The 20,000-nt window shown below is 44.7% G+C and overlaps 1 protein-coding gene across 1 annotated transcript in view; it reads right to left on the bottom strand.

Annotated features, from left to right (window-relative positions):
- The window catches only part of foxp1b (forkhead box P1b), a 670,786-nt gene that overhangs the window by 71,995 nt on the left and 578,791 nt on the right, over positions 1–20,000 (bottom strand). Inside the window, 1 exon segment of the mRNA XM_061874765.1 lies at positions 3,452–3,559. Coding sequence (XP_061730749.1) covers positions 3,452–3,559 — 108 coding nt within the window.

Genomic DNA, 20,000 nt, shown 5'->3' with positions numbered 1-20,000 from the left:
TGCAACCCGCGGCTTCCTTCGCAGATATGTTTTTTTTTTACCATTGGACTGGGGGAGATGTGCATTTTTTTAAATACATTCTATTCATTCAGATTGTCTGTGAGGCCATGAATGTGTACAGGCTGAGTTCTGACTGGGGATGTGCAGCTCTTATATTTGAACCAATATGGTACCAATTCCCATTGCCTGGGAATCGATACCGGTGCTTAACAGTACCAATTATCAGTACTTTTGTGTAAAAAAAAAAAAAAAAAAATCGAATTTTTAATGTTACATTTAAAAATTAGGTTAATAATTATGACTGTGGAAGAGGGGTTAGTGCATTTGCCTCACAATACGAAGGTCCTGAGTAGACCTGGGTTCAATCCCAGGCTCTGGATTTTTCTGTGTAGCGTTTGCATGTTCTCCCCGTGACTGCGTGGGTTCCCTACGGGAACTTTGGCTTCTTCCACCGCCAAAGTGAAGTGAATTGTGAAGTGAATTATATTTATATAGCGCTTTTTCTCAAGTGACTCAAAGCGCTTTACATAGTGACACCCAATATCTAAGTTACATTTAAACCAGTGTGGGTGGCACTGGGAGCAGGTGGGTAAAGTGTCTTGCCCAAGGACACAACGGCAGTGACTAGGATGGCACAAGCGGGAATCGAACCTGCAACCCTCACGTTGCTGGCACGGCCACTCTATCAACCGAGCTATGCCGCCCCAAAAACATGCACCTGGTTGATTGGCAACACTAAAATTGGCCCTAGTGTGTGAATATTGTCCGTCTGTCTGTGTTGGCACTGTAATGAGATGGCGACTTGATGGCGGTATAGCTCGGTTGGTAGAGTGGCCGTGCCAGCAACTTGAGGGTTGCAGGTTCGATTCCCACTTTCACCATCATAGTCACTTCCGTTGTGTCCTTGGGCAAGACACTTTACCCACCTGCTCCCAGTGCCACCCACACTGGTTTAAATGTAACTTAGATATTGGGTTTCACTATCTAAAGCGCTTTGAGTCACTAGAGAAAAGCGCTATATAAATATAATTCACTTCACTTCACAGGATGTAAGAACCTTCCGCCAAAATGGGACAAGCGGTAGTTATTGGATGGACAAATGGATGCTAACTGTGCAGTCCATTTTTGTATTGTTTTTTTCCGTATACTTCAGAGTCTCATTTGCAAGTATTGTACCCGAGATTTTAGATTCAGGGATAGGCACCAGCGCCCCCCGCGACCCCAGAGGGAATAAGCGGTAGAAAATGGATGGATGGATGGATGGATTTTGCATTCAGTCGGCATTTTAAGAAGCCAGTATGCCTCGCTAGGACGTCGTCTTTTCAATGCAGCCGAATGTGCCAGTTTAGCCCGCGCCCTACAAAGTGTTTGTTCTGTAAGTTTTGTACTTGAAAGACACCAGCTGTTTGATTGTATCGTGCATCTTAGTTGTCGTTTTCAATACCAATATCGCCAATGCCAATCAGTAACATGTAAACTTCACTTCACGGTGGCAGAGGGGTTAGTGCGTCTCCCTCACAATACGAAGGTCCTGCAGTCCTGGGTTCAAATCCAGGCTCGGTATCTTTCTGTGTGGAGTTTGCATGTTCTCCCCGTGAATGTGTGGGTTCCCTCCGGCTTCCTCCCACTTCCAAAGACATGCACCTGGGGATAGGTTGACTGGCAACACTAAATTGGCCCTCGTGTGTGAATGTGAGTGTGAATGTTGTCTGTCTATCTGTGTTGGCCCTGCGATGAGGTGGCGACTTGTCCAGGGTGTGCCCCGCCTTCCGCCCGATTGTAGCTGGGATAGGCGCCAGCGCCCCCCGCGACCCCCGAAAGGGAATAAGCGGTAGAAATGGATGGATAAATGGCATCAAAAAAAGTAGAGTCTCACTGTGCACTTCCGGCGTTTTCTATCAGGCGAACTTGCATTGTTGGTATTGAAAATTGCTTGCCTGAGTCCACTTTGAGTTTATGTGTGTATATATATATTTTTTTTCAATCATTTTGGAACTGGCAAGCGTACTTCCTCGTCTTACTCCTCGTCGCCATGTCTCTTCTTCGTTCTTCTGCTTCGTCTCTGTTATGTTTTTGGACATTACTACTTGCCGTAGTTTTGAAGCAATGCATGATGGGTATCCGGATGTTGTGCGTCAGTGTTTTAACGTGCCGGCTGGAATGAACACACGCTGAGAAATAGCTCCGTGCCTGTTTACTTTATGGGTTATAGATAAACCTATGGATAACGTAGGGGAGAGAGGACCCTAAAGGCAGTGCCTTTAAGACACGCCCCCAATATTGTTGTCCGGGTGGAAATCGGTAGAAATTCGGGAAAATGGTAGCTCGGCAGATTTTCGGGAGGGGCACTGAAATTGGGGCGGCATGGCGTAGTGGGTAGAGCGGCCGTGCCAGAAACCTGAGGGTTGCAGGTTTGCTTCCCACCTATTGACATCCAAATCGCTGCCGTTGTGTCCTTGGGCAGGACACTTCACCCTTGCCCCCAATGCCGCTCACACTGGTGAATGAAAGATGAATGAATGGTGGTCGGAGGGGTCGTAGGCGCAAACTGGCAGCCACGCTTCCGTCAGTCTGCCCCAGGGTAGATGTGGCTACAGATGTAGCTTACCACCACCAGGTGTGAATGAATGATGGGTTCCCACTTCACTGTGAGCACTTTGAGTATCTAACAATAGAAAAGCGCGAGATAAATCTAATCCATTATTATTATTATTATTATTAAATTCGGGAGCCTCCCGGGAAAATCGGGAGGGTTGGCAGGTGTGCTGATCTACCATGTAAATTGTCATGAAAATAAAGAAAACCATTGAATGAGTAGGTGTGTCCAAACATTTGGCCAACTTTTAAAAGTCTATAATCTGTGTTATTTTTTGCAGTCCCGAGCTATTTTCATTTAATGGAAAAAAATGGGGCAAAACTCCTCTTTTAATAATAAAGATTGCCAACCCCTGGCATGGCTGAAAAGCATCTCAGCTTTTCCACGGTTCACGCTGGAAAACATAGATTTCTGTTCAAGCGCGAGGTAAAGAGAAAAGTGAGCGGCACAAAAGGTGATTTTCAAAAGACAGAAATACACCTCAAAGACGAAGAACCGGTCAAAGACAACAATTCCCCGTGGTCTGATGACAAGGGCGAACATGCAGTGCGCCCAGAGCCACAGAAAAACATCCTACGGTTGTTTGTTTGGGAAAAACGGTCCCCGTCACCGTGGGAACTGCACTTATCACAGGAATTACAGGCCCATGGTGTCCTCCAAAGGAGACCCAGGATCAGTACCCTTGTCAAGAGAGGACCGAGGACCGTCCCAGGCACCCACTCGAGAATAACAACCAGCTGTAACTGCGGTGCATCTGGGCGGACGGTGTCGCAAAACATGCAATCGAACCGGCGTAAGAAAGGTAGGCAAAAAAAAAATCACAAATAAAAAACGCAGAGTGTGGCTTTTACTTACTTGAGGAATGACTGGAAATCATCGAAGACCGCTTCACATCCAGGCCACTTGCAAACACCGTGGCCGTAGAGAGGATGACTATGGGGGGAGGACTCTTCCACTGTGGATCTGGAGGAGACATGCGGGAGACGTTGAGTTTTTGTGGCACAAATTATAAAAGGCTTTTATTGTGAAAGATGGGGTCAATGTTGTTGTTATGTGATAAAGTGACGTGATTTATATTTATATAGTGCTTTTCTCTACTGACTCAAAGAGTTTTACATAGTGAAATCCAATATCGAAGTCACATTTAAACCAGTGTGGGTGGCACTGAGAGCAGGTGGGTAAAGTGTCTTGCCTAAGGACACAACGGCAGTGACTAGGATGGCGGATGCGGGAATCGAACCTGGAACGGTCAAGTTGCTGGCACGGCCACTCTACCAACCGAGCTATGCAGCCCTGATATAACCCCTTACTATGTTTACCTGCACTACAATGAAATAAATACTTTCATGAATTGGGTTAAAAACAGCTTTTCAAAACACAAGTAAACATGATCATGTTTTTTTTTTAAAGATCAGAATAACATACGTAGATTAAGCTGACTTTTTAAGGATCGGAATAATGCACAAAGACCGAGCAGATTGTTTTAAGGATCAGAATAACAAACGTAGATGATGCGATTTTTAAGAATATGAGTAATTTAAAGGGACTAAGCTGATTGTTAAGTATCGGGTGGATAGAATAATTTGCATAATTTACAGTATTAGCTTTCACTGTTATGCTGATGACACCCAACTCTACATGCCCCTAAAGCTGACCAACACGCCGGATTGTAGTCAGCTGGAGGCGTGTCTTAATGAAATTAAACAATGGATGTCCGCTAACTTTTTGCAACTCAACGCCAAAAAAACGGAAATGCTGATTATCGGTCCTGCTAGACACCGAACTCTATTTAATAATACAACTCTAACATTTGACAACCAAACAATTAAACAAGGCGACACGGTAAAGAATCTGGGTATTATCTTCGACCCAACTCTCTCCTTTGAGGCACACATTAAAAGCGTTACTAAAACGGCCTTCTTTCATCTCCGTAATATCGCTAAAATTCGCTCCATTCTGTCCACTAAAGACGCTGAGATCATTATCCATGCGTTTGTTACGTCTCGTCTCGACTACTGTAACGTATTATTTTCGGGTCTCCCCATGTCTAGCATTAAAAGATTACAGTTGGTACAAAATGCGGCTGCTAGACTTTTGACAAGAACAAGAAAGTTTGATCACATTACGCCTGTACTGGCTCACCTGCACTGGCTTCCTGTGCACTTAAGATGTGACTTTAAGGTTTTACTACTTACGTATAAAATACTACACGGTCTAGCTCCATCCTATCTTGCCGATTGTATTGTACCATATGTCCCGGCAAGAAATCTGCGTTCAAAGGACTCCGGCTTATTAGTGATTCCCGAAGCCCAAAAAAAGTCTGCGGGCTATAGAGCGTTTTCCGTTCGGGCTCCAGTACTCTGGAATGCCCTCCCGGTAACAGTTCGAGATGCCACCTCAGTAAAAGCATTTAAGTCTCACCTTAAAACTCATTTGTATACTCTAGCCTTTAAATAGACTCCCTTTTTAGACGAGTTGATCTGCCGTTTCTTTTCTTTTTCTTCTATGTCCCACTCTCCCTTGTGGAGGGGGTCCGGTCCGATCCGGTGGCCATGTACTGCTTGCCTGTGTATCGGCTGGGGACATCTCTGCGATGCTGAGACGCCTCCGCTTGGGATGGTTTCCTGCTGGCTCCGCTGTGAACGGGACCCTCGCTGTTGTGTTGGATCCGCTTTGGATTGGACTCTCGCGACTGTGTTGGATCCATTGTGGATTGAACTTTCACAGTATCATGTTAGACCCGCTCGACATCCATTGCTTTCCTCCTCTCCAAGGTTCTCATAGTCATCATTGTCACCGATGTACCACTGGGTGTGAGTTTTCCTTGCCCTTATGTGGGCCTACCGAGGATGTGGTAGTGGTTTGTGCAGCCCTTTGAGACACTAGTGCTTTAGGGCTATATAAGTAAACATTGATTGATTGATTGATTGATTGATTGATTGATTGACATAGACTCAGCTGATTTTTAAGTATCGGAAAACATACTGTATCTAGACTAAGTTGAGTTTTTAATGATCAGAACAACATACAAAAACTGAACTATACAGAGTTTTTAAGGATCGGACTTTCAAGGATCGACTAATACACACAGACTAAGCTGATTTCTAAGAGTCGGAATAACATATGTAGACTCAGCAATTGGTAGCCAGATCTTTAATTGAGGACTAATGGCTTTACCGAAGCGGAAAATAAGTCCAGTCCAGTTAACCCAATCAATGATTTGGAGAAAATTATTTTAGAGTCAAGTTTTAAACCGACACCTAAGCACATCAAACATAAATAGAAAATAAAAAACATTTATTTTGTATTCAAAATTTAATTTAATTAGTTTGTATTTTACAGTACCGACAGTAGGTAACAGAACCAGACCTAAAGTTAGCAAATATTTAAAAGATACCTCATGACAATGGCATTCTTATTCAAAATGTATGTAGTGATGTAAAAATGGACAAAGTAATCCCTGAATTCAAAATAAAATTCCTATAAAATTAGTTTTTAAAGAGTCAAAGCAATTAATCAGAACTATCTAATCCACTGGTTCTCAAATGGGGGTACGCGTACCCCTGGGGGTACTTGAAGGTATGCCAAAGGGTACTTGAGATTTTTTTTTAATCCATCCATCCATCCATCCATCATCTTCCGCTTATCCGAGGTCGGGTCGCGGGGGCAGCAGCCTAAGCAGGGAAGCCCAGACTTCCCTATCTCCAGCCACTTCGTCTAGCTCTTCCCGGGGGATCCCGAGGCGTTCCCAGGCCAGCCGGGAGACATAGTCTTTCCAACGTGTCCTGGGTCTTCCCCGTGGCCTCCTACCAGCTGGACGTGCCCTAAACACATCCCTAGGGAGGCGTTCGGGTGGCATCCTGACCAGATGGCCGAACCACCTCATCTGGCTCCTCTCGATGTGGAGGAGCAGCGGCTTTACGTTGAGTTCCTCCCGGATGGCAGAGCTTCTCACCCTATCTCTAAGGGAGAGCCCCGCCACCCGGCGGAGGAAACTCATTTCGGCCGCTTGTACCCGTGATCTTATCCTTTCGGTCATGACCCAAAGCTCATGACCATAGGTGAGGATGGGAACGTAGATCGACCGGTAAATTGAGAGCTTTGGCTTCCGGCTCAGCTCCTTCTTCACCACAACGGATCGATACAACGTCCGCATTACTGAAGACGCCGCACCGATCCGCCTGTCGATCTCACCATCCACTCTTCCCCCACTCGTGAACAAGACTCCTAGGTACTTGAACTCCTCCACTTGGGGCAGGGTCTCTTCCCCAACCCGGAGATGGCACTCCACCCTTTTCCGGGCGAGAACCATGGACTCGGACTTGGAGGTGCTGATTCTCATTCCGGTCGCTTCACACTCGGCTGCGAACCGATCCAGTGAGAGCTGAAGATCCCGGCCAGATGAAGCCATCAGGACTACATCATCTGCAAAAAGCAGAGACCTAATCCCGTGGCCACCAAACCGGAACCCCTCAACGCCTTGGCTGCGCCTAGAAATTCTGTCCATAAAAGTTATGAACAGAATCGGTGACAAAGGACAGCCTTGGCGGAGTCCAACCTTCACTGGAAACGTGTCCGACTTACTGCCGGCAATGCGGACCAAGCTCTGGCACTGATCATACAGGGAGCGGACCGCCACAATAAGACAGTCCGATACCCCATACTCTGAGCACTCCCCACAGGACCTCCCGAGGGACACGGTCGAATGCCTTCTCCAAGTCCACAAAGCACATGTAGACTGGTTGGGCAAACTCCCATGCACCCTCAAGAACCCTGCCGAGAGTATAGAGCTGGTCCACAGTTCCACGACCAGGACGAAAACCACACTGTTCCTCCTGAATCCGAGGTTCGACTATCGACTATATTTTTTTAAATATTCTAGAAATAGCAACAATTCAAAAATCCTTTAGAAATATATCTATTGAATAATACTTCAACAAAATATGAATGTAAGTTCATAAACTGTGAAAAAAAAATGCAACAATGCAATATTCAGTGTTGACAGCTAGATTTTTTGTGGACATGTTCCATAAATATTGATGTTAAAAATTTCTTTTTTGTGAAGAAATGTTTTAGAATGAAGTTGATCAATCCAGATGGATCTCTATTACAATCCCCAAAGAGGGCTCTTTAAGTTGATGATTACTTCTATGTGTTGAAATCTTTATTTATAATTGAATCACTCATTTATTTTTCAACAAGTTTCTAGTTATTTTGATATGTTTTTTTACAAATAGTTCAAGAAAGACCACTACAAATGAGCAATATTTTGCACTGTTATACAATTTAATAAAGCAGAAACTGATGACATAGTGCTGTATTTTACTTCTTTATCTCTTTTTTTCAACCAAAAATGCTTTGCTCTGATTACACTGCAAAAACTGAAATCTAAGTAAGATGAAATATCTCAAATAAGGGTGATATTTGCTTATTTTATGTCTGATAAGATAATTATTCTCACTAAGCAGATTCTATGTGAGACTGTTTTTCTTGTTTTAAGGGTTTTGGTCCTAAATGATCTCAGTAAGATATCACAGCTTGTAGTTGAGATGTCTTGACCTATATTGAGTAAAACATGCTTGAAACCCAACTGTTGCAAAGCTGTGTCAACAACACCCGCAAGTATAAAAGTACTTTTTTAAAGTAATAATTTCTTTCTTTATGTCAAGATAATGGGCGGCATAGCTCGGTTGGTAGAGTGGCCGTGCCAGCAACTTGAGGGTTGCAGGTTCGATTCCCCCTTGGGCCATCCTAGTCACTGCTGTTGTGTCCTTGGGCAAGACACTTTACCCACCTGCTCCCAGTGCCACCCACACTGGTTTAAATGGAACTTAGATATTGGGTGTCACTATGTAAAGCGCTTTGAGTCACTTGAGAAAAGCGCTATATAAATATAATTCACTTCACTTCACTAACATTTACTTAATGTAGGAATATTTTTCAACATATTGAGCAAAAAGGTCTCATATTTTTTTTCTACCAAGAAAAGTGCACTTGTTATTAGTGAGAATATACTTATTTTAAGGTATTTTTGATTCATAGAGGTTAGCTAATTTTACTTGTTTTGGAAAGTCGTGACAAGCCAAATTTTCTTGTTCTATTGGCAGATAATTTTGCTTAGTTCAAGTAAAATATCCCTCATTTTTGTATTATTTTTTTTTGCTTTGAAGACTGACTTTTTGCAGTGTAGGGGGTACTTGAATTAAAAAAATGTTCATCACTGAAAAAAGGTTGAGAACCACTGCTCTACAGTACCGGCAGTAGGTAACCTAACCAGACCTAAAGTGGTTGCAAATATTTAAAAGATATTTCACGACAATGGCATTCTTATTCAAAATGTATTTAGTGATGGTATTTAGTATTTAGGATGTAATCCCTGAATTAAAATGAAAATTATAATACAGTTTGTTTTTAAATCGTCAAAGCACTACCAATCTAATCCACGCTACACTACACGTTCAAATACTGTACATGTGCAGCCTTCGCTTTGTAGTTCAAAGCAGTAGCAAAAGTATTGTACATTGTAGACACTAAAAGGGAAGTCAGCGATTTCTTTCCATAACCCAGAGGAGCGCCACAACCGCAAGAGCCTGAGCAGATGTCATTTATACAACACATTAAATTGTTACCGACCGCACGTAAGCACTGTAGAAATCTTTGTTATCCATTTGACTGTAGCCAACTTGTGTCATTAACGGTTAGCTGCTAGCGTGTAACGTTCTCTTCCTGCCGGGTTGCCAGATGCGAAATACCAGCAGCTTGCAAATTATTGTTTTTTTTTTAATGAAAATAATGGTACAAATCTGATTTGACGACAGACCTTGTGTAGCAGGGATCTTCAACTGACAGTCAAATAGCTCCAGATAATTAAAAAACAAACAATTATCAATCAATCAATCAATCAATGTTTACTTATATAGCCCTAAATCACTAGTGTCTCAAAGGGCTGCACAAACCACCACGACATCCTTGGTAGGCCCACATAAGGGCAAGGAAAACTCACACCCAGTGGGACATCGGTGACAATAATGACTATGAGAACCTTAGAGAGGAGGAAAGCAATGGATGTCGAGCGGGTCTAACATGATACTGTGAAAGTTCAATCCACAATGGATCCAACACAGTCGCGAGAGTCCAGTCCAAAGCGGATCCAACACAGCAGCGAGAGTCCCGTTCACAGCGGAGCATGCAGGAAACCATCCCAAGCGGAGGCGGATGAGCAGCGCAGAGATGTCCCCAGCCGATACACAGGCAAGCAGTACATGGCCACCGGATCGGACCGGACCCCCTCCACAGGGGAGAGGGGGGGACATAGGAGAAAGAAAAGAAACAGCAGATCAACTGGTCTAAAAAGGGAGTCTATTTAAAGGCTAGAGTATACAAATGAGTTTTAAGGTGAGACTTAAATGCTTCTACTGAGGTGGCATCTCGAACTGTTACCGGGAGGGCATTCCAAAGTACTGGAGCCCGAACGGAAAACGCTCTATAGCCCGCAGACTTTTTTTGGGCTTTGGGAATCACTACCAAGCCGGAGTCCTTTGAACGCAGATTTCTTGCCGGGACATATGGTAGAATACAATCGGCAAGATAGGATGGAGCTAGACCGTGTAGTATTTTATACGTAAGTAGTAAAACCTTAAAGTCACATCTTAAGTGCACAGGAAGCCAGTGCAGGTGAGCCAGTACAGGTGTAATGTGATCAAACTTTCTTGTTCTTGTCAAAAGTCTAGCAGCCGCATTTTGTACCAACTTTAATCTTTTAATGCTAGACATGGGGAGACCCGAAAATAATACGTTACAGTAGTCGAGGCGAGACGTAACAAACGCATGGATAATGATCTCAGCGTCTTTAGTGGACAGAATGGAGAGAGTTGGGTCGAAGATAATACCCAGATTCTTTACCGTGTCGCCTTGTTTAATTGTTTGGTTATTATGAATTATTATGAATTGATACGAACATTAGGCTGACCATTATGTGAGATCCCAAAAAGAGGACACGTATACAGTGAGGCAAAAACGTATTTAGTCAGCCACCGATTGTGCAAGTTTTCCCACTTAAAATGATCACTTCTCGCTCAGCCTTGGTACTCCCTTGTGGAGGATTCTGTCGGTTACGTGCGTACTCTTCTTGATGTTAAGCACTGTACGCAGCATCCTGGTGTAGCATCCATCCAGAGACTTCTCCAGGGTTGGCTTCAGGGTCCAGCATTCGCTGCCTTAGAGGAAAACGGACTCAACTTTGGCGTAGAAGAAGCTTAGCTTGATTTGGCGGGGGAGGTTGGAGTTCCATACACTGGTCATGCCGTTCAGGGCCCTCCATGCAAGTTCCTTCCTCACTTTTAGCTCTTGCTCAGTTGAGTTGACCCATGCCATCCATCCATCTTCAACCGCTTATCCGGAATCAGGTCGCGGGGACAACAGCTCCAGCAGAGATCCCCAGACTTCCCTCTCCAGAGCAACATTAGCTACTTCCTCCTGGGGGATCCCGAAGCATTCCCAGGTCAAAGAGGAGGTTTAATCCCCTCCATCTGGTTCTTGGCCTGCCACAAGGTCTCTTCCCAGTGGGACGTGCAACGAGGACCTCCCAAGAAAGACGCTCGTGAGGCATCCGCACGAGATGCCCGAACCACCTAAGCTGGCTCCTTTCCAAGCGAAGAAGACGGGGCTCTACTCCGAGTCTCTCTCGGGAGACTGAACTTCTCACCCTATCTCTAATGGAGATGCCAGCCACCCTTCTGAGAAAACTCATTTCGGTCGCTTGTATCCGCGATCTTACGTTTTCGGTTATGACCCACATTTCATGACCATAGGTGAGAGTAGGAATGTAGATAGCTCGGTAGACCGAGAGCTTTGCCTTCTGGCTCAGCTTTTGTTTCGAACAACAGTGCGGCAGAGAGACTGCGATACTGCCCCAGTGGGACGTACAACGAGGACCTCCCAAGAAAGACGCTCGTGAGGCATCCGCACGAGATGCCTGAACCACCTAAGCTGGCTCCTTTCCAAGCAAAGGAGCAGCAGCTCTACTCCGAGTCTCTCTCGGGTGACTGAACTTCTCACCCTATCTCAAAGGGAGATGCCAGGCCACCCTTCTGAGAAAATTCATTTTGGCCGCTTGTATCCACGATCTTACTCTTTCGTTTATGACCCACATTTCATGACCATAGGTGAGAGTAGGAATGTAGATAGCTCGGTAGACCGAGAGCTTTGCCTTCTGGCTCAGCTTTTGTTTCGAACAACAGTGCAGCAGAGAGACTGCGATACTGCCCCAGTGGGACGTACAACGAGGACCTCCCAAGAAAGACGCTGGTGAGGCATCCGCACGAGATGCCCGAACCACCTAAGCTGGCTCCTTTCCAAGCGAAGGAGACGGGGCTCTACTCCGAGTCTCTCTCGGGAGACTGAACTTCTCACCCTATCTCTAATGGAGATGCCAGCCACCCTTCTGAGAAAACTCATTTTGGTCGCTTGTATCCGCGATCTTACGTTTTCGGTTATGACCCACATTTCATGACCATAGGTGAGAGTAGGAATGTGGATAGCTCGGTAGACCGAGAGCTTTGCCTTCTGGCTCAGCTTTCGTTTCGAACAACAGTGCAGCAGAGAGACTGCGATACTGCCCCAGTGGGACGTGCAACGAGGACCTCCCAAGAAAGACGCTGGTGAGGCATCCGCACGAGATGCCCGAACCACCTAAGCTGGCTCCTTTCCAAGCGAAGGAGACGGGGCTCTACTCCGAGTCTCTCTCGGGAGACTGAACTTCTCACCCTATCTCTAATGGAGATGCCAGCCACCCTTCTGAGAAAACTCATTTTGGTCGCTTGTATCCGCGATCTTACGTTTTCGGTTATGACCCACATTTCATGACCATAGGTGAGAGTAGGAATGTAGATAGCTCGGTAGACCGAGAGCTTTGCCTTCTGGCTCAGCTTTTGTTTCGAACAACAGTGCGGCAGAGAGACTGCGATACTGCCCCAGTGGGACGTACAACGAGGACCTCCCAAGAAAGACGCTGGTGAGGCATCCGCACGAGATGCCCGAACCACCTAAGCTGGCTCCTTTCCAAGCGAAGGAGACGGGGCTCTACTCCGAGTCTCTCTCGGGTGACTGAACTTCTCACCCTATCTCAAAGGGAGATGCCAGGCCACCCTTCTGAGAAAATTCATTTTGGCCGCTTGTATCCACGATCTTACTCTTTCGTTTATGACCCACATTTCATGACCATAGGTGAGAGTAGGAATGTAGATAGCTCGGTAGACCGAGAGCTTTGCCTTCTGGCTCAGCTTTTGTTTCGAACAACAGTGCAGCAGAGAGACTGCGATACTGCCCCAGTGGGACGTACAACGAGGACCTCCCAAGAAAGACGCTGGTGAGGCATCCGCACGAGATGCCCGAACCACCTAAGCTGGCTCCTTTCCAAGCGAAGAAGACGGGGCTCTACTCCGAGTCTCTCTCGGGTGACTGAACTTCTCACCCTATCTCAAAGGGAGATGCCAGGCCACCCTTCTGAAAAAATTAATTTCGGTCGCTTGTATCCGCGATCTTACGTTTTCGGTTATGCCCCACATTTCATGACCATAGGTGAGAGTAGGAATGTAGCTTTGTTCTCTGGCTCAACTTTCGTTTCGAACAACAGTGCAGCAGAGAGACTGCGATACTGCCCCAGCTGCTCCGATTCTCCGGCTGATTTTCTTCTCCACCTTTCCCTCACTCGTGAACAAGACCCTGAGATACAAACTCCTCCATCTGGGACAGAGTCTCGTTCTCGATTTTACAAGCCATCGGTTTCCTGCTGAGAACCACGGCCTCAGATTTGGAGATGCTTATCCTCATTCCAGCGTCCAGAGTTGACCCATGCGCCCAGGTATTTGAAGTCCTCAACTTCTTTCAGCACAGCGCCTCCTGCTGTTATCAGAGGTTGATGTTCTGGTGGAACATTGTAGGTCATAACCTCAGTTTTCTTGGCATTTAGCCTAAGACAGGGGTGGGCATTACGTCGATCGCGATCGACTGGTCGATCTCGGAGGTTGTGTCAGTCGACCTCAAGCCAGGCATTAAAAAATATACATAAAAATGAGCAATCATCAATCATACCAAGACTTCACTTTCGTCAGTTGTTTGACATTCTCGGCACCCGAGGATCTTGTGATATGACGCTGGCTGCTGCGAGCTCATATTTAAGAAAAAAATCACTAACAGGGCGGACGCAGAGAAACACATTTTATTTCTAGAGACTCCGTACCTACTGTCAAAACTCTAAAGACCGACTGCACAGTTCCTGTCTTCACCATAAAAGACCTGTTTCATCCTGCCTGTGCTAACAAAATAAGAGTCTCAGAAAGCTAGCGTGCACAAGCTAGCAAGCTACGGAGTTTGATGCCAATGTATTTCTCCCCCGCCCTCAGCGACCGCTTTCTCACTTGCTTGCCCACCCGCACACTCACTGACGTCACTCACCTGCTGCCAGACATTAAAGGGCCACACACATATGCTACTCTCATAACAAAGTGTTTAAAAACGAGTATGCAAGTTGGACATATGAGATGCCAAGTCCAACCACTTTCATGTGGTATTGGACAGAAAGGAGGACTTTTTTTTTTCCTCCATTTGAAAATGCGGACGTTATCAGCACCACTGTCTGATTCCAATCAATGCAAGTCATCAGAATCAGGTAATACACCAACTTATATTCTTGTCTTCATGAAAGAAAGGAATCTATGTGTGTTCAACATGCTTGTATTATCATTAAACACCATTAACTTGTTAACAAAATGTATTTTTCATAAATAAATAAATATAAATTATAAATAGGAATGAGGTAGATCTCCTCGACTTGGTCAATTGAAAAGTAGCTCACCTGCAGAAAAAGTGTGAGCGCCCCTGGTCTAAGACATAAACCCAGTTTAAGCCTCATCATCCATCCACCGCAGAGTGCAACACCTAACTCAATCTTAAAATGTATGATGATTGATTATTGCGACATATCACACCTGATGTTTTTGGGGTTTTGTCACGCATTGCATTGAACAGGCAAAGACAGCACAGAGGCCGTACAAAGGAGCGTATAAAAACCCCAAAACGGACACCATAAACATCCCCAGCTGGTATCAATTATTTTGACCGACCAATCTATGTCACTGGGAGTTGACCGGCAACAATCCACAGAAAACTTAGCGTAATCAAACCTAACCAAACTTTACAACATCTTCCATATGGCGGCAGGCGAAGACGTAGAGATTCCTCCCTAATCAGCGCTGGAGAAAGTGGTCCGTGCGGAAGCTACCGTGAGAGCGAGACAGACGGCCATATGGACACAAGCAGTGTAACAAGACAACTCGCGGCGAAAAGAGCCTGGGGGACTGGCCTATATCGCTGCCACCTGTGCTTCCAGTGGACCGCTGCTGCACGTTGCTGCTCATGTTTCCACACTCATTTGATCAATCCAGAGTGGTAATTAACACCCTTTACATCCAGCATGTACAAACCCTGTTTCCATATGAGAGGGGGAATTGTGTTAGATGTAAATGGACCGCTCGCCTGTATCGGTTGGGGACATCTCTACGCTGCTGATCCGCTTGAGATGGTTTCCTGTGGACGGGACTCTCGCTGCTGTCTTGGAGCCACTATGGATTGAACTTTCACAGTATCATGTTAGACCCGCTCGACATCCATTGCTTTCGGTCCCCTAGAGGGGGGGGGGGTTGCCCACATCTGAGGTCCTCTCCAAGGTTTCTCATAGTCAGCATTGTCACTGGCGTCCCACTGGATGTGAATTCTCCCTGCCCACTGGGTGTGAGTTTTCCTTGCCCTTTTGTGGGTTCTTCCGAGGATGTTGTAGTCGTAATGATTTGTGCAGTCCTTTGAGACATTTGTGATTTGGGGCTATATAAATAAACATTGATTGATTGATTGATTGAAATATAAACGGAATACAATGATTTGCAAATCCTTTTCAACCCATATTCAATTGAATGCACCACAAAGACAACATATTTGATGTTCAAACTCATAAACTTTGTGTTTTTTTTTTGCAAATAATAATTAACTTAGATTTTCATGCCTGCAACACATGCCAAAGTAGTTGGGAAAGGGCATGTTCACCACTGTGTTACATCACCTTTTCTTTTAACAACACTCAATAAACGTTTGGAAATTGAGGAAACTAATATGCTACAATATGCTACAAAGACAACATATTTGATGTTCGAACTGATAAACATTTATTTTTTTGCAATTAATCATTAACTTTACACTTTGATGCCAGCAACACCTGACAAAGAAATTGGTATAAAGGTGGAAATAAAGTCTGATTAAGTTGAGGAATGCTCGTCAAACACTTATTTGGAATAACCCACAGCTGTGCAGGCTAATTGGGAACAGGCGGGTGCCATGATTGGGTATAAAAGCAGAAAGGATGGGGCGAGGTACACCCCTTTGTCCACAACTGTGTGAGAAAATAGTCAAACAGTTTAAGAACAATGTTTCTCAAAGTGCAATTGCAAGAAATTTAGGGATTTCAACATCTACGGTCCATAATATCGACAAAAGGTTCAGAGAATCGTAAGCGGCATGGCCGGAAACCAACATCGAATGACCGTGACCTTTGATCCCTCAGACGGCACTGTATCAAAAACAGACATCAATATGTAAAGGATATCACCACTAAAAGACAAGTTGTCTTGCATGTTCAGTATTTTATTTAAGGACAGTCTTGCAATAAGAAACATATGTTTAATGTACCCTAACATTTTTTGTTTAAAAAAAAAAGCCAATAATGCAATCTTTTGTGGTTCCCCTTTATTTAGAAAAGTATCGAAATAATTTTGGTACCGGTAGCAAAATATTGGTATCGGGACAAAACTAGCGTGGGTAGGTTGCGTTAGATTTTCTAAGACTGCGAGTGCAATTGAAAAGTGGTGCAGACCGCCTTATTTAAAAGAGTATTTTGCGTGTACTATACGGGACATCAGCATGGAGACACTCTCAGTTACTGCACATTCATGTTATCGTGGCCTTTTGCTATGTTTTCAAACATGCAGGAAACATCTACCACTTTTTATGGGCATTTTAGAAGCAGTCCTGCAGTGCATCGACATCCTATGTGTCAAAGTCAAGGCACGCGGGCCAGATCCTCATTATCCATCAAATTTTTGGGGTGCCACTTTTTTGTAAGCGTTTTGAAAACACATGATAAATGTACGCATTATCCTGTTATATCTCACATTCTATATTGTGTTTTGTAAAAAGGTTGTCATAAATGGTACTTCGTTAATTCAAATAATTTCAACATTTACGGTCCATAATATCATCAAAAGGTTCAGAGAATCTGGAGAAATCACTCCACGTAAGCGGCATGGCCGGAAAACAACATTGAATGACCGTGACTTTCGATACCTCGGACGGCACTGTATCAAAAACCGACATCAATCTCCAAAGGATATCACCACATGGCCTCAGGAACACTTAAAAAAAACACTGTCACTAATTACAGTTTGTCGCTACATCTGTAAGTGCAAGTTAAAGCTCTACTATGCAACGCAAAAGCCATTCATCAACAACATCCAGAAACGCCGCCGGCTTCTCTGGGCCTGAGATCATCTAAGATGGACTGATGCAAAAGTGTTCTGTGGTCTGACGAGTCCACATTTCAAAGTGTTTTCGGAAATATTCGACATCGTGTCATCCGGACCAAAGGGGAAGCGAACCATCCAGACTGTTATCGACGCAAAGTTCAACAGCCAGCATCTGTGATGGTATGAGGGTGCATTAGTGCCCAAGGCATGGGTAACTTACACATCTGTGAAGGCACCATTAATGCTGAAAGGTACATACAGGTTTTGGAACAACATATGTTGTCATCCAGGCAACGTTATCATGGACGCCCCTGCTTATTTCAGCAAGACAATGCCAAGCCACATTCAGCACGTGTTACAACAGTGTAGCTTCGTAAAAAAAGAGTGCGGGTCCAGACCTGTCTCCCATTGAAAATGTGTGGCGCATTATGAAGCGTAAAATACGACAGCGGAGACCCCGGACTGTTGAACGACTGAAGCTCTACATAAAACAAGAACGGGAAAGAATTCCACTTTCAAAGCTTCAACAATTAGTTTCCTCAGTTCCCAAATGTTTATTGAGTGTTGTTAAAAGAAAAGGTGATGTAACACAGTGGTGAACATGCCCTTTCCCAACTACTTTGGCACGTGTTGCAGCCATGAAATTCTAAGTTGATTATTATTTGCAAAAAAATAATTAAGTTTATGAGTTTGAACATCAAATATGTTGTCTTTGTAGTGCATTCAATTGAATATGAGTTGAAAAGGATTTGCAAATTATTGTATTCCGTTTATATTTACACAATTTCCCAACTCATATGGAAACGGGGTTTGTGTGTGTTAAGCAAGATTTATCCGAGAGCCAAATGCGGTCATCTGGCTCACGAGCCACATGTTCCCTACCCCTGATCTAGTCGATACTATGATTACTACTTTTGTAGGCGTCATGACGTGTGGTCCTGAGAGCTAAGTGGCAAACGTGTGAACTCAGTCACATGACTCTCCCAGGGAGGAATTTCGAGCATCTCTTTTGGCATACCTCAATCCCTGAGGGATCCGTTTTATCTCCCCTAGCCTAACTACTTAACTACTTCACCCGCTCTATTCCTTATCCTTTCCGTCAGGATGACTACATGTCATTATTATAATGGGTAAATGGGGGGGGGGGGGGGGGGGGGGGGGAGCCGTGGACTCGTGCCAAATTTGATTATTTACCTCTTGAGCAGACTGCTGTTACAATTCCCAAGCCGGAGTTACTGTTGATTGTTGGGAAGCAAAGTGGGCCAAGTGCACGGTGAGCGCCGGTGCAGTTTGGCGTGGGGGAATTAGTGCCAGGCACAGATCAACGTGCCACGTTTGAATAAGTCAACCAGCGACTAAAAATAACCAGAGTGGATTTCCACAATACCGACGGAGTCAGACCCCGGTCGGAAGCCCGTTTGCCGAGCGTTCTGGGAGACAACTGAGAAGCGGCGGCACGTGCCGTGGCTTCTGGTGTGTCAAGGCATCAGTGATTGAATTTCTCCTCCTTCCTTAAGACGGAAGTGCAAAGCCGATGAGTGATTCCTGTGGATGCACTTAAGGTTTTAGTTGCAGGCGTCGTCGTGCCTGGGCAGATTTTATATGACACATGAAACTAACTACATGGTACTTAGGGCCCGCAGTAAACCCATCTGAAGCCGGTCGGGGAAAACAGGTCCATCAGAGGAGAGGCTTGTTTTCTGTTGCCTGACTGAAGGACTTGCGCAACCGCATCAATTAAAAGTTTCATTAGGTTCCGCGCTGGCAAGAGGAGTGGATGCCGTTTGTTTACGCCCAGGCTATTATCTTCCACCTGATTATTTACGTGACTTCACAGGGCTTTATCTTGAACACGTGCTCGTACTAACGCTCAGTTCAGAGGAACGCCGCATTTGGCGGTTCTTCAAACATGCAGCGGTTTCTAGAGAGAATCATTTAGATTTAGATTTATTGGTCCCCGTGGGTAAATTCATTTTCACTGCCGTACGTTTAAACATATAGACATTGCACATCACAAAACATCCATCCATCCATCCATCCATTTTCTACCGCTTATTCCCTTTCGGGGTCGCGGGGAGCGCTGGCGCCTATCTCAGCTACGATCGGGCGGAAGGCAGGGTACACCCTGGACAAGTCACCACCTCATCGCAGGGCCAACACAGATAGACAGACAACACCTTTGAGACACTGGTGATTTAGGGCTATATAAGTAAACATTGATTGATTGATTGATTCACACACTAGGGCCAATTTAGTGTTGCCAATCAACCTATCCCCAGGTGCATGTCTTTGGAAGTGGGAGGAAGCCGGAGTACCCGGAGGGAACCCACGCATTCACGGGGAGAACATGCAAACTCCACACAGAAAGATCCCGAGCCTGGATTTGAACCCAGGACTGCAGGAACTTCGGATTGTGAGGCAAACGCACTAACCCCTCTGCCACCGTGAAGCCCATCGATAATTGTATTTCTCAGAAAAAATATTTAGTTAATTTTGTCACTGTTTACAAATTCAGGGAATAATTTCCTGGACACAGGAGGACTTTGAGGGGAAAAAAACATTTTTTTTTTACTTACGTACTGAGTACAATTGACTTTGTTTTCATCAAACAATTGTATGCAATAGAAGAAGAGAAGGAACTACCGTATTTTTCGGACCATGGGGCGCACCGGATTGTAAGGCGCATTAAAGAGGTCATATCATAATTCTTTTTCTACATTTTAAACACTTCCTTGTGCATTATGATCCATTCTAGAGTGATTAGGTGGATAATTGTATTTCTCAGAAAAAAATATTTAGTTATTTTTGTCACTGTTTACAAATTCAGGGAATAA

This window comes from Nerophis ophidion, linkage group LG16, assembly GCF_033978795.1.
Source record: "Nerophis ophidion isolate RoL-2023_Sa linkage group LG16, RoL_Noph_v1.0, whole genome shotgun sequence".
Lineage (NCBI taxonomy): Eukaryota > Metazoa > Chordata > Actinopteri > Syngnathiformes > Syngnathidae > Nerophis > Nerophis ophidion.
The sequence above is the reverse complement of the archived record's forward strand: the minus strand, read 5'-3'. Positions and strand labels throughout refer to the sequence as shown.